Below are 16253 nucleotides of genomic sequence, written 5' to 3'. Positions count from 1 at the left end.
GCCTTTTTTAAAGTACTGCAGAGATGGAGAATCGGAAAAGCAGCTGAATATATTTTATATATATATATATATATAATTATATATATTTATTTTTTGCAAACAAAAAAATAAAAACACTCACATCAACCTTAATTGGCCACCAACCAGAATGTTTCACCTCATTCCTCTAACTTGCAACACTGTTGTGGCAATAATAGTAAACAGCAGACTCTTTCATGGAATATTGCTTAATTAAAAAATATATAATGGTGTCGTTGTTTGATGCCAGAGGCCCCCGAGCTATGTCCCATGAGTGAAGACATTTTGTTACGGGGGGGGGGGGGGGGGGGGGGGTTGGCAAAGTCTATCAGAACAACACTTTCCGTACAAGGTTGTTTGTCTTGTGCATCAGTTTGACGGCTCATTGGATAATAGCCCTTGGGGCGTTCCGTCAATCATTTCCCTTCTTTAAGTTCCAAAGCGCACTACACAAGATGGACTCTAACACGTTCCCGTTCAATAAACACTGTCACATGTTGTGTCAGCCCTGTTTTACCAGCTGTCTGACAAGCAAGCAGCAAACAACTAACTGCCACTCTGCTCCGTGACCATGAGCAGAGTTCCAATTGAAGTCCTTGTCATATCTGGTGTAAGTACTGCAGAATTTAACATGCAACATTAAAACTGAGAAACAGCCCATATCATTTTTATAATATACCTATATATATATATATATATATATATATATATATATATATATATATATATATATATATATATATACCCATTTTGCTGAGGTAGATAAAAAAGGCTTCTAAATCCAAATAATTTCTATGTCAGTGGTGCTCAACCTTTTTCATGTCAAGGACCCCCGGAATTATCTCTATTGAGCCACGGACCCCCATCTCAAAATATGTAGTTCCAGGGACCCCCCCAAAAGCCAATATATTAGTTAAAAATGTTCGCTCTGAAATATATATTCAAAGATTTTCACCACATTTTCACGACTTCTAAAAAATAGCAGACCTACAAGCTCGTAGCGCGACACTCGGTGGCGCTTGTAGATCTGCTATTTTTCAATAGCTAAAGCATAACATAATGCTTAAAACACCAAAAGGGGTTCCCGCCCAAAATGGGTTAAGATGTGGAGGCGTGGCCAATGCCATTTTGTTATTATGACTGCAGAAATCAGTGCACTGTGCTGCACTGCACACTGCACTGAATTAGTCATGGGTGTGGTTTAGGCTCTACTTTAGTCAAACCAATTTAGAGTATACCGGATGCCATTGCGCCACCCCTTAACCCTTAATCCCTAAACTTCTTTGCCATTTTGTTTTTACTATTTTTGAAAAAATCACACCTGTGTGAACTGAGTGTTGCAATTCCCCCCCTTGTTGCTTGCCTTGTCTACTGAGTTAGCTAAAACTACGGCAAATAAGTTTAGGGATAATGGGTAAGGGGTGGCACAAGATAGGGCCCATTAAATTCCCATAAATACATGTCAAAACAAGTCAGTCAATTTCAGGTGGAAATGCGAACGCTTTTGAGACATTCAGAGTGTGGTCCCTGATCCAGAAAAAGGCAGAGAACCAACTGAACTGAGAGAGAGAGCGAGGCCTGTAAATGCAGTACCTTCCAGAACCGTGAGCTTGGCGCTGGTGTTGATCTCGCCCCCGCTGTTGGCGGCGGTGCACTCGTAGACGGCTTCGTCGCGGTGCGTCCTGAGAGGCTGGATGCGAAGCACTGACCCCGAGCCGTCGTCAAACTCGATCACCTGCATGGACGGGAAGGAGCACACGCAAACTCAAATCCAGTGGCATGCACAGATAAGACACTAGGTGGTGCTAGAGCACGTGCCCTTTGCCCTCTGGACAGCAATGTGCCCTTTTGGAAGAAAGAAAGTGTACACTGTACACTGTGTACAGTATGTGGACCATGGTGGCATTGATCAATTCTTGATAAAAAAGCTTCTAATATATTATTTATGCCCCAAAATAAATAAATCTCACACTATTGAGGCAACCGGACGGTTCTACGCGCTGCACAGGGTGCCCTTTTTATCACTTGATCACCTGCCCCTCTAAATGTCTGTGCACGCCACTGCTCAAATCTATGCTGATGACACAGTAGCAGTGGTGAAAAGTAACTACATATATACCTAAGTACTGTACTTAAGTACCATTTTGAGGTATTTGTACTTTCACTTCTATCCACTACATCTCAGAGGCAAATCCACTACAATTATTTAAAAACTACTTACTAGTTACTTTGGAGAGTTTACTTTTGATTAGAAAACATACAGTAACCACTTCAACCCTATTTGAAAATAGCAGATCTACAAGTTCACAATGTGTCGCCTCACGAGTCACGACACATTGTGAGCTTGTAGATCTGCTATTTGTGTACACATTTTTAACCTGTGAAATGGGACATTCTGCAATATCAGTACTTTTACTTTTAGTACTAGTTTCTGTATTTCTTTCCCCTGGTTTGCGGAAGTAATTACTCTATGGAGAATAACATTGGGGTCATCTTAAAAAATGTCTAAACAAACTGTCTGCGATATTGCTGGGCTTCCATTGACAATGAATGGTAGACTGCATCTTTTACATGTGACCGTGTTGAATGCACCATCAGGGAAGCTCAAAACAGCAGCAACAGCAGAATAAGCTGTTAGTGTTTGCCGTTGACAAAGATTTGCCAGCAGCTGTGCTGCTCATCCCACAAAATTCATGTTCCTTGCAAATGTCATAATTTAAAAAAAAAGGAAACAAACAGGCTTTCCAAATGGCATACAAGTGATTGACAAGATTCAAGATGCGTTGAGATAACTTGTGCCTTTATTCATACGTTAATAGGTTGGTGAAGTATATTTTCATACCATACAGAGGATAATTGTGCACGGCAGACATGAGACGAGATGGAAGTTCCAAGATGTTTATTTCAACGAAGTATACAGCTTACAGCATATGACAGACTCACGTCAGCCAGCAAAGTGGCTGACGTCTCCTGCACACAAGGCTTGCGCCCCTGACTGACTGACCACTCATTGTATCCTGGTTAACCTATTTAAACAGTTGACATGGGTGTAGGGTGTCAGACTTTGGTTTGCATATTATTAGTGGCAAGTCTTTTGATCAACCAGTCTGTTCCTTCAGTTCAACCAACTCCTTTGTTACACAAATAGCCACCGGAGTTCCGCTCCTTCTCGGTCGACACCCTAGTAGGTGCTACTCACCAAAAATAGGTCTACTGTCTGTAGGCTATGCAAGTTGCAAAAGGCAGAAGGACACAAGAGCATTGTCAATCACACAAGGAATGAAGTATAATTATGGAATATATTCTTCATATCCCCCCTTGACCATCACAGATGGTCACCTAAAAATATGGAACCATAATTATCTTAGACCCCCCTTGACCCTCAGCTGAACAATACATTCAAGAAACCAAAAATAACAGCATTACAGTACAGAACTTCCCAAAAATGGTTTTCAAACAGACATCCATACATATATGAAAAATGGAAAAATGATTAGTACAGTTAACTGACATTTAAACAAGACATGCCGCTTTCAGCTCCTATTGTTACAAGAGCACTTTTTTGATATGCAATAACTACATGTTTTACTACTAAACTCTGCTACCCAATGTCAATACAATATCAGTTAAGTCACTTCCTCGGACGTTACCCTGACAGATCACCTGGTGATACTCGAAAGAATCCATTGATGCGCCAGAGTTTAACTATAATAACACATATCTCTTCATATCCCTAGGAAAATACCTCATTGACTCATAATTAGGCTATATGACTCAACTTATCTAATCATACGACAAACACATACCAACATGAGGCCTATATTATTTCATGTTGAAAACAAACGTGACGTACAATTTGTAATCAGAGTGAAGGAAAGTTCGTCTCCCCTCCGAATTGGACAAAGGAAATTTCTTCTGTATGCCGCTCTTTCTGGTTACCTCGAAATGTTCGTTCTGCTGCACGGATCAATGTGAGAAAAAGTACACTGCTGTTTTTCGCTGTCCTCATCATCATCATCATCTCTCCCCCCTCCCAACTCTGAAACATCAGAGATGGGAATATGAAGAGAAAAGCAAACATCGTCACCACAGACTCCTTTCTGTGAAGGCCCTCAGCTTAGGTCAGCCAACCGGCCACTGCTGCTCCGTGCTGCGTCTCACAGCTCGCCGCCCGCGATCGCCGTCCCCGCGCCGACGTGATGATCAAGGCCTCCGTTGTGGCTGTCGCCGCTCCATCGACCGCTCCGCAGCCCGCACCGTCCGGCGGCTGGTATCGGTCCCCGTTGCGCAACACTCCTCGCGGTGGTCTTCGTCATCCTCCCCGCTGCGTAGACGAGATCACGGTCGGGTCCGCTGGAACGTCTTCGTCGCCGTTCACAAAAACTCCCCTCCACCGAATTAGACGGGAAAAAAAGCCACCGGTTCTGTTTCATCTGACGTGAAAAAACACACCACCATGACGAGTCTCAAGGCACCATCTGAAGTATATTTTCATACCATACAGAGGATAATTGTGCACGGCAGACATGAGACGAGATGGAAGTTCCAAGATGTTTATTTCAACGAAGTATACAGCTTACAGCATATGACAGACTCACGTCAGCCAGCAAAGTGGCTGACGTCTCCTGCACACAAGGCTTGCGCCCCTGACTGACTGACCACTCATTGTATCCTGGTTAACCTATTTAAACAGTTGACATGGGTGTAGGGTGTCAGACTTTGGTTTGCATATTATTAGTGGCAAGTCTTTTGATCAACCAGTCTGTTCCTTCAGTTCAACCAACTCCTTTGTTACACAAATAGCCACCGGAGTTCCGCTCCTTCTCGGTCGACACCCTAGTAGGTGCTACTCACCAAAAATAGGTCTACTGTCTGTAGGCTATGCAAGTTGCAAAAGGCAGAAGGACACAAGAGCATTGTCAATCACACAAGGAATGAAGTATAATTATGGAATATATTCTTCATTGGCTACGCAGATGCACAAGCTCACAGCACGTGAAAGTATTTGAAAAACATTGAACCATTTCCACATCTTCTCTTGGTTTGGATTGGGGGGGGTCAAATCAACTAATCAAATTATTCCTGAGCGCGGCGCGGCTGCAGCTCACCGCTCCTTGGCTGCGGCTCACCGCTCCAAGAGATAGGTCAAATGCGGATAACACATTTCTGGGGTAACGTGTGTGACAAATCGTACGACTTTGACTTTGACTTTGACTCTTCTGGGGGTCACTTGCACAAAAATTTTTGAGGTGGGGGTGTCCGGGCCGCGGCCAATTTTAAATCAATTTGAGGGTAGGACTTGACATGAAAAGGTTTTTGGACTGCTGCTACAGTGTGCATGTCATGTAGATGGGCTATTTTTTTGCCCCAGGATATAGACGCTAGGGTGCAAGTGGATGATTGTCAGATCAGTGTCATTTTGTTAACGAGTGTGTGTCCATCTGTTGAACGGGGTTCAGTGGACAGCAGCTATGCCTGGCCTTTTAGACGCCCGCTGACAGTCAACACATTCTTGCTCTAATGAAGGATGCAGTGAACTGCAGTCTCTTCCTGTCTATAGGGGAGTATGTGTGTTGCCCACACACATACAGTACGCACGCACGCACACACGCACACACGCGGTCCGCGGACACGCACACACGCGGACACGAAAAGGTACTGACATATTTTGACTGCCGCAGATCGCCAGAAAGTAAAGGTACCAATATTGCAATATACTGTAGAAATACTCTGTTACAAGTACAAGTCCGGAAAGGAAATTTTTTTCCTTAACAGACGACGCCACACTAATAAGCACCAGCATGCGCATCGCGCGCAGGCCGGCACCACAAGAACACCACCTCTCATAAGAGGCAAAGGAAAAGTTGCACTCGCGTGTAAAAATGCACCATCAAACTGTCAGATGCTGGTTTTCTCCCAGTGTGGAGGAAGAATGATTAGGATTTCTATTATATTATATTCTCACTCTTGAAATATATAATCCATTGGTTTCAATAATAGCAATTCAAAGCAGATGTCCTCAAAACCACACCTCCAGTCGCTGTCAAAAGAACGGGATGATCACGGCAGCAGAGCCTTATATTGCACGCGCACTAGGGCATTAAGCAACTAGTCGACTATTCAACTAGTCGACTAGTAAATCCACTAGTCAACCTTGTTGGTACTAGTTGACTAGTTGATATTCTGTAAAATCAGTTAGATTATAGTTATAGTCACCAATGTGACATAATAGGTAGTTAAACAACTAGTCGACTAGTGAACTAGGCAACTAGTCAACTAGTAAAAATGACTAGCAGTGAGCTTGTATATCAGCGATGTGAGCTTGTATATCAGCTGTTCTCTGCATGCAATACTGTTGTGCAATGAAGTATAGTCTTCTAGGGTGCACCTCACTAGCCAACACACAAGAGAGATTGAATGGAGTGAAACCAGAGCTCCCCAAAACAACAGGTTTGGAGATCTGTTGGGAATGGATTACATGAAACCCGTCACCTGTGCGACCAGTCTCAATGTTTGTAAACAAACATGTTTGTAAACAAACATTGAGTTTGCGTGCGTGCGTGCCTACCTCAAAGCGCTGGGAGCTGACTTTCTTGCCTTTCTTCATCCAGGCGATGCGGGGTCGGGGCTCGCCCGCCGCCTGGCACACAAACGACGCCACGCCCCCCGACACCCCCGTCTGGTCCTCGGGAGCCTGCAGGAAGCTGGGTATGGCTGAGAGAGAGAGAGAGAGATTAAAGATGATTTCTTTCCACCCTAAAACATGATCATCAGGTATTATTAATATAAGGAGGAAAAAGTGTACAGTATTTGTTAAAATCATGCTTTTATGTGGACACGCCCACCAGTTCATTAAGTATGCCTGGCTTGCCTGGGGGGTGGTGATGGGTGGTGATCCACCTGAACTGAAGGGGTTAGGGGAGGGGCTGATAGTGTGATGTCACTATGTATAGTACTGTTTATTTCATTGGCCCGTTTGATTGTCAAGGTTTCAGCCTCCACGAAGAAACCCTAAATACAAAGTTAATACACCATTGCACACAAAAATCGTGGCACACCATCTTTAAATATTTCATTAGCTCAGTACCTGATATGTAGTGAAGTAGTAAAGGTATTGGACATTTAAAATACTAAAGTAAAGTAAAGTAAAATACGTCAACATTGTACTTAAAGCGATATTTCACAGCTGGAATAAGCTGCAGTCACTCAATGTTAAATTTGTACTAGATAACAGTAGCACAATTTGAAATGTGCACCCTATATAACGAAGTCTGTTCCGTGTTTGACTGGATTGCTGAATTCCTGCAATGGCCATAATGCTTTGGTGCACTTGCCCCTCCTTGTGGTAGAGGGGGGGCGGGGACTGTCTGGAGTTGTGACTTTGCAGTACAGGAAGGAAGCGAGACCACATTTTCATGACAAAATAATGTTGGTCATGAACATGGCGTCATGACAAAAATATCTGAAAACACATTGTTACAAAACCCCAGGAACGTGTTGCCTTGTGTCCTAACACATCATTTAGGATAAGATCTGGTTGCAAAAGGGGGTGTACTTTTAGTACAGTATTTGAGACAGACAGACAGACAACAGCAGCCAGCCAGCCAGACAGACAGACAGACAGACAGACAGACAGACAGACAGACAGACAGACAGACAGACAGACAGACAGACAGACAGACAGACAGACAGACAGACAGACAGACAGACAGACAGACAGACAGACAGACAGACAGACAGACAGTGTGTTCTCTAGGTGTTGTCATAATAAGGACGTTGACAGGTTTCTTTCACACCCACCCGCTATGCAAAAAAAAGGGTCTATAATATAGACAGCCCAAAACTGTGTTTTGTGTGTTTTTGAGTGGTGCAGCCACTCCTATAGACAGCTATATGTATGCGGCTGTGTCCCTGGGTCTGTATAGCGTTATAGCGTTTGTTCACCACCAAGTGTGAACCAGCCTAACACACAGACAGACACAGACAGGCCAGGGAGGAGGGCTTTTGTACAGTACAGTGCAGTGCAGTGCAGTGCAGTGCAGTGCAGTGCAGTACAGTACAGTACAGTACAACTAGAGTACAGCACCACTCACTTCAGACGGGTTTCAATAGACCCTGAAGAGAGTCAGGAACAGACCCACAGTGGTGTAAAGTCCATTTACTTAAGTATGTACTTAAGTACAATGTAAATTATTTTTATAAAATAGACAAGCTTGTAGATCGTCTATTTTCAAAAGATTTTGTATACATTTGAAAACTTGAAATGAGACATTCTGCATAATGAAAACTTTTACTTTAGATACTTTAAGCAGGCTACATTCCGATGCCAATAGAGTTTTGTGCTTTCACTCACGTACATTTTGAATTCCGGACTATATTACTTGTAATGGAGTATTTCTACATTGCAGTATTTATACTTTTACTTAACCCATTCTCAACAGGAACCCCTTTTGGTGTTTTAAGCATTATGTTATACTTTAGCTATTGAAAAATAGCAGATCTATCAGCTCATCTACAAGCTACAAGTTTTTAGATCTGCTATTTTTGAAAAATTGTGAAAATGTAGCGCAAATCTTTGAAAATATATTCTTTCAGAGAGAACGTTTTTACTCAAATATTTTCTTCTGGAACAACATATTTTCAGATGGGGGTCGGCGGGCCAATTACATTATTTCTGGGGTCCTTAACATGAAATAGTTTGAGCACCCCTAATAAAGAAACACAGATTCTTCTGAAAACCGTCATGATTTAGAAGACATTTTGTAGAATCGAACGTGGGTCTAAATGGGTTAAGTAAAATATTTGAGTACTTTTCTTTCCACCACAGCAGAGCCGTGAGACACGTGAGGATGATGACAGACGTAAACGTGTCGACTGTAAATCCTGGACGCTTTGCTTTGTGCGCCTGAATAAACATGCGGTGCAAATCCTTCCCCTGAGGCTGCAGACAGACATTTGCACTGTAATAAATGTCAGCGTGCACTCAGTGTGCAGGTGATTTCGCCCCACGTTCATTTTTTTTTTTTACAACCCCACGGTGTCCCAATTGTGCATGGGTGTGTCCTTCAGGGCGAAAGTATAGCCCATCTATAAGGCTGTGAATGGCTTGTGTGTTTTATAATCAAAATCTACATTTTAACCATTAAAGGTATATTCAGTGATTTCACTCAAAAAACCTTAGGTTTAGTTTTTGGCTGTGGGACCCAGCCTTTCGTCCAATCAGGATAGAGAGTCAAAAACGAAACCTAAGGTTTTTTGACCCCCAGGGGTTAACTGGGGACAGGGAGGAACTCCTTATATGGCCAGCACACTCTATAGTAGGGAGGATTATCACAACAAAACAAAAAAATAAGTGATATTTGAATTAAGTGAAATCACTGAATATACCTTTAACCCATTTTGGACTGAGGTCGATAAAAAAAAGGCTTCAAAATCCTAAAATCTTTCTGAAAAACCCCATGTTTCTATATGTCAGTGGTGCTCAACCTTTTTCATGTCAAGGACCCCCAGAATTATCTCTATTGGGCCACACGGACCCCCACCTCAAAATATGTAGTTCCAGGGACCCCTTCCCAGACAATATTTTAGTTAGAAATGTTCGCTCTGAAATATATATTCAAAGATTTCCGCCACATTTTCACGACTTTTCAAAAATAGCAGACCTATACAGTACAAGCTCGTAGCTTGTAGATCTTGTAGATAAAGTAAATTTAATCTCGGAATTATTACGAATTATGTCTTTTATTTTACCATCTAATAATTAATATTATCCTGCGTAGACTTTTGCTAAGTCACACACTTGCAACTTGCACACGGCAGGACGGCGTTGGCCATTAGCATTGTTCACATACCGTGAAAAAGCCAGTTGTTGCCGGTACTGCTCGTGCACGGCCACAAGCACGCACACGTGCAGCCGCAGCGGGACAACGTGCACATTGCATGCTTGGCAATGGGGTCTCACTGACCCGGCCGTAAGGGTCCATTTGGTTCCATTCGTACACTCTCAGAGTTACAGACCATAGTAAGAGCCCATTTGGTTCCATGTGTACACTCTCAGAGTTACAGACCATAGTAAGGGTCCATTTGGTTCCATTCGTACACTCTCAGAGTTACAGATTATAGTAAGAGTCCATTTGGTTCCATTTGTAGGCTACACTCTCAGAGTTACAGACCCGTAAGGGTCCATTTTGTTCCATTTGTACACTCTCAGAGTTACAAACCTGTAAGGGCCCATTCAGTTCCATTTGTACACTCTCAGAGTTACAACTTGTCATAGAGTATAATTTCACAACACACAATGTGTTGCATTGACAGACATAGAAATAACAGAGCGATTGTGTAAACTAAACGCAGTACGACACATCGGCACATTGTCGAGTGTGTGTTATTCTTTGTAACACACAGTGTTTGTTTGGCTGGTGAAGCGTCACTCTGTCCCTACAGAGGAGTTCAAAGGCTGCTGCCAACATCCCTCTGCCGTTGACAACTGTTAAAAGAAAAGTTTGATGCATGGTTTGAACTTTGAATGAGTGAGTAAACTGTTTATTTAGGACGACCGCTGTGCCGATTCTACTCTATGGCTCTGAGACATGGACACATTCAAAGAAATTAGAGAAACGGTTGGATGGCACTTACACCCGCCTTCTAATGAGAGCGCAACATCTGTCTTGGAAGAGCCACCCGTCGACTAATCTAATATACGGCAACCTTCCCCCGTGTTTTTCACTAGTCCGATCCAGAAGAACACAGTTTGCCGGACGCTGATAATGAGGTTATATCTTCCCTTCTTCTCTGGAGTCCTGCACTCAAAGCAGACCAGAGGTAGAAAAATGTCATTCCCTGATATCATCGCTATGGACACATGCATCAGTAAGCAGGAAGTGGGGGTGGCAATGAAGGACTGGAAAGTCTGGCGTGGCATTGTGAAATCCATGATCTCGACCGCGGTCGAAAAATTATGATGTTGAAATTGTTCCTGTGCCACAGAATGTGTGTGTACCCAAACTACCCAGTGCTTGGAAAGTACAAGTACATGTACATAATACTTTTATTTCTAACTCGTAACTTTAGTTACTACTAGTTACTTTGGAGATTTTTATTTTGATTAGAAAATATACATTAACCACTTCAACCCTGTATACATTATGGTCATTTGAAAATTGCAGATCTACAAGCTCACAATGCGTCGCGATGTTACACATTGTGAGCTTGTATAGCGGCAATTTTCAGGTTTTTTCAGTTTTTTCCCATTTTGAACGTGCAAAATGGGACATTCTGCACTATGAGTACCTGTATGTTTACTTTTAGTACTTTAAGTACATTTTGCTGCCGATACCTTTGTACTTTTACTTGAGTACATTTTGAATACAGGACTTCTACTTGTGACATTGCAGTATTTATACTTTTACTTAAGTAAAACATTTACTACTTTTTCCACCACTGCCACTACCCAGTGCTTGGAGGTAACCAAAAAATACATTTAGGCCATCTACCTTTTTTTACATTTGACATTCCTAATACATTCCCCCGCCAGCTTCATTCAATTAATTATCATTATATTAATCAATCAATCAAACAAACAGTCAATGCACATTTGCATGAATGTGGCCATCCAGACTCTAAGTGCATATTGAAGTTACTAAGTCTTCTGAAAGAATATATATTCAAAGATCAGCTCCGCATTTTCACGATTTTTCAAAAATAGCAGACCTACTTGTAGATCTGCTATTTTTCAATAGCTAAAGTACAACATAATGCCACCGAGTGGCGCGATACGAGCTTGTAGGTCTGCTATTTTTGAAAAATCGAAGACACTTTTAGAATCTGATCTCAGGTCAGAATGGGTTAATAATGAAACTGTCAGGATGTAATAGACATTTTTAGAATCTGATCTCAGGTCAGAATGGGTTAAAAATACAATATACTGTAATCATGCGTCACAGATGAAGGCTATATGACATGTCATGCGATGCCACTGGCATTATGACATCATAAGACTATAATAACCAAGCGTATTGTCAAGTTGAAAAACATCATGCACATTTCATTTACTTTTCACACGCACGCACGAGCGCACACACACACACACACACACACACACACACACACACACACACACACACACACACACACTCTTATTCAGTGCTTAAGTATTATTTACTGTTATACACTCTATCCAGCATAATCGTGGTTTCTCTAAATGCACTCACAGACTAGAAGTCATGGACTATTGTTTCCTTTTGTGCATGCCCCCACAGAATGTTAATTTGTGCAAATTACTTAGTAAACCTCTCTCTCTCTCTCTCTCTCTCCTTTGAATTGATATATCATTCTACTTTGCATGTTGAATTTCTAAGATGTAAAATTCCACATACATTAGCCATGATGACACAGACTAAAGCACCCGCTTCCAATGTTATCAACCGAATCTAATGTAATAATAATATAACACTCATTACTTGGAATCAAGAGTAATATATTACATTACATATTATATTACATATTCCTTTCCCCCCCCCCCTGCAAAAATGGGTTGTACAACAACACAATCTGTTTAGTCAGCTTGTTTTAGAACTGAATCTTTTAACTAAATGTTTAAACCTTTAAACTAAATGTTTCCAAACGGTAGCCATATGTAATGTGTAATGTGCTATTTTGTAAAGGTAGCAAAACATTAAATACATCATGACGATTTATGCGCTCGCAATGTTTCGTAGGTATACATTTCTGAGAAGGGACTCTTTGGACCCAAAAACATTTATTGTGTAGCCTATTAACCACCAAATTTCAGATGATAGTGAAAATAGCAGATCTACAAGCTTGTATATCTGTAATCTTAACTATGTTTGAGTTTAAATACATATTGATATTACAAAAGAAAATGTCCCAGGTAATTTGTATTGTTTTGAATACTTTAGTACAGGGTTCCCCAATAGGTGGCCCGCGGGCCATTTGCAGCCCGTGGAGCGCCCCCTTGTGGCCCCTGGAAGATTTTTTTTTAAAGGGGGGGGGGGGGGGGGGACCCTGCTTTAGTATATACTTGTACTGTACTTACTGTCTGCATGTGTGGGTAGCAGCAGCCTGGAGAGCAGCAGGAGAAACAGCGCCCCCCTGGTCAGGGCTGGTTGATGCAGGTTACTGCAGGCGTCCATGCTCTGGCTTTGGACCCGCCTCCGTGGTCTTGTAACCACCGGTGATTGGCTAAGAGCTCATGAAGTCACAGATTGACAGCTGTAAGGAGAAAAAAGATGTGTGTTGAACAAACGCTATACTCCATTCTTAAAGGTTCTTGTACAAATGCGTATATAGGACCTGGAACGTTGTGTCTGGAAAGCTGGAAAGATGTTGTGTCAATCATGTTTACACTGCTAATTCTGTCAAATACAACAATGACGTAAAAATGCTCATGCTCTTTTTTCCACTGACGAAAACGAAATAAAACAAGAAATTATGACATATAGTCATATTTGTCAGGTGAAACAATCGCTGTCTCCGTTGTGCATCTGTCCCCTTTTTTCTTTTTTCTGCTCTCCAGTTAGCTCATAACATTAGGTGGTGTTATCATGCGCTCCGCTCCGCGCTTCAGTGTTTATACTGTATATGTCTATGGTTGCAGAGTGTGGTCTGGGTGCAGGCAATCATGACTAGGTCGCTACGATGCGATTGGCTGGCGGCGTTTCAGCGGCGTTTCAGAGTATGGGGTCAGACTCCCATTGGCTTAGGCAGCGTTTCAGAGTAAGGGGTCAGACTCCCATTGGCTTAGGGGCAGTCAATCATGACTAGATCGCGCGCACGCACGTCTCAGTAAGACAGCCCTCCCCCTATCCACAAGGAGGAGCAGTGCACCAAAGCATTATGGGATAGCGGAGGGGATGATATTGTGATGTCACTATATCACTGTTTTTTTTTCATTGGCATGTTCGACTGTTAAGGTTTCAGCCTCCAGGAAGAAACTCTAAATACAAAGGGGAGACATCATTGCACATAACCACACCAAGGGGTCTAATGAAGTACTGTCACCTCATAAACACATGAAAAACTGGAAAAAATATCGGCACTCCATCTTTAAGGAACGTGTTGTCGTCATCGTCCCCCTCAGACAGTGGTAGAAAGTAACTAAGTACATTTAGACAAGTACAGTACTTAAATTGCTGATGAGCACATTGAATCTGTATACACACTTACTGTACACAGTGCGTCTGCCATTATAAAAATGTCGATTTCAACTCTGATATGTATTTCAAACATACTCTTGTACAGTATGTGAAGAATCTTCCTGTGCTATTAACTCATTTTGGATAAAAGAAATTAAAAAAACTGATTTTCTCCTCACATTTTCAGATGGGGCTTAGGGATGAAAGAATATTTGAAAACCCTTGGTTTAAATAATAATTGCAAGAAAATAAAAGAAGAAAGAAGAAAAAATAAGTAACTACACTTTAGAAACATGTGGCTGTATTTTGCGCGTCTTAAGTACCAGGTCTTATTCCCTAACTTGAGTAAACTAAAGACCTGGAGCTGGACCTGGACCTGGATCAATGCCATTTGGCTATTCTGAGTGCTCAAAGAGCATTGATCACGCCTCCAGGTCTTTAGTTTACTCAAGTTAGGCAATAAGACCTGGTACTTAAGACACGCAAAATACAGCCCATGGAGTGGTGGAAAGTACATTTACTTAACTAGGCCTATACTGTACTTTCCAATACTTATGTAACGTTAGTAACGTTAGTTACTAGTTACAAAACAGACATTAACCACTTCAGCCCTATATAAATTTCGGCCATTTTCAAAAGATTTCTATAGGCTACATGTGAAAACTTGAAATGGGACATTCTGCACGTATGCTTGTGGCACTTTAAGTATAGCCTACATTTTGATGTAGGCAATACCTTTCTACGATTTGATTTATATTGCAGTGTTGATACTTTTACTACAAAGTACAAAATGTGAGTACACCACAAGGCCTAAACAAAACATGTTCAGGCAACCCTTGCATGCTCTTACCCCTGGAATGGGAAATTACATTCTGCCCTGTCTGCCAAAGGCCTTTTGTTACAATGTTCGAAAGCCCCACTTTCCCTTTAGATAGCACATGCACGCACACACTCAGACACACTCACGCAGACACACGCACGCACGCACGCACGCACGCACGCACACACGCGCGCACGCACACACACACACACACACACACACACACACACACACACACACACACACACACACACACACACACACACACACACACACACACACACACACACACAGAAGTCATTCATTCAGAGAACGCATGGATGAAGGGTGTTGGCAGGGTGAACAGTCAACTCTAGTGCGCAGGATCAGACGAATGGACTTCCATAAGACAGAGCTGTGTGTTGAGAACGCAACCCGCGGACAAAAGCCCACATCGTTCAGACTGAATGGGAGTTCACGAGTGTAGCCAGCCGACAGTTGGTGTAATAGGGTTCCTAAAGCTAACAATGAGGTCCCACGGGCAGATGCGATACAATGGTCTACCATCATCATAATTTTTCCACCGCAGTCGAGATCATGGATTTCACAATGGCACACCAGACTTCCCGGTCCTTCATTGCCATCCCATGCAGTTCCCATGCTTACTGATGCATGCGTCCCTAGCGATGACATCAGGGAACGACAGTTTTCTACCTCCGGTCTGCTTTGACTAAGGATAAAGACCAACACAGTTGGTGGCCTGCTCAAGAGACTGAAGGCTGATCGTACTCGAAGGAGTACTGATATGTAAATGGTGTATTTATATAGCGCCTTTATCCAGGGTGCTTTACATAGATTGTGCATCAATTGACCCATTCACACACATATTCATATATGATGGCGGCGGAAACCATGCAAGGCACCAACCAGCACACCAGCCTGACCAGGAGCAATTAGGGGTTCAGTGTCTTGCTCAAGGACACTTCGACACAAACTCTGGGGGAACCCGGGTTCGAACTGGCAACCCTGTGGTTACCATCCAGCCACTCTACCCCTGAGCCACCGCCGTCCGGGGTCATCAGCGAAGTCAGTGTCGGTTAGGTATTTAGCAGGATGACGAGAGCTTCTTTTAGGGTTTAGTTTATAGACCTTATCATTGATAGTATAGCCTGTATAAACTGACATACGAACAACATAATCAACATAGAAATGCACTCTCTCGAGATGCCAACTTGCGCCTTGCACACAAGTAGGCCCTACCTAGCAGAGCGCGCCATGAGGTA

General features: G+C 42.5%; 1 protein-coding gene across 1 annotated transcript in view; it reads right to left on the bottom strand.

The window, feature by feature from the left end:
• The window catches only part of LOC310860576 (receptor-type tyrosine-protein phosphatase F-like), a 224392-nt gene that overhangs the window by 146667 nt on the left and 61472 nt on the right, over positions 1-16253 (bottom strand). Inside the window, exons 2-4 of the mRNA XM_083767568.1 lie at positions 13073-13248; positions 6587-6732; positions 1612-1753 (exon numbers count right to left, since the gene is read on the bottom strand). Of these exons, the coding sequence (XP_083623694.1) occupies positions 1612-1753; positions 6587-6732; positions 13073-13169 (385 nt within the window). The 5' untranslated portion in view covers positions 13170-13248. The remainder of the gene's footprint in view (positions 1-1611; positions 1754-6586; positions 6733-13072; positions 13249-16253) is intronic.

The sequence above is a fragment of the Protomyctophum parallelum genome, assembly GCF_964188405.1.
Source record: "Protomyctophum parallelum genome assembly, chromosome: 6".
Classification (NCBI taxonomy): domain Eukaryota; kingdom Metazoa; phylum Chordata; class Actinopteri; order Myctophiformes; family Myctophidae; genus Protomyctophum; species Protomyctophum parallelum.
This window is presented reverse-complemented; position numbering and strand designations above follow the sequence as displayed.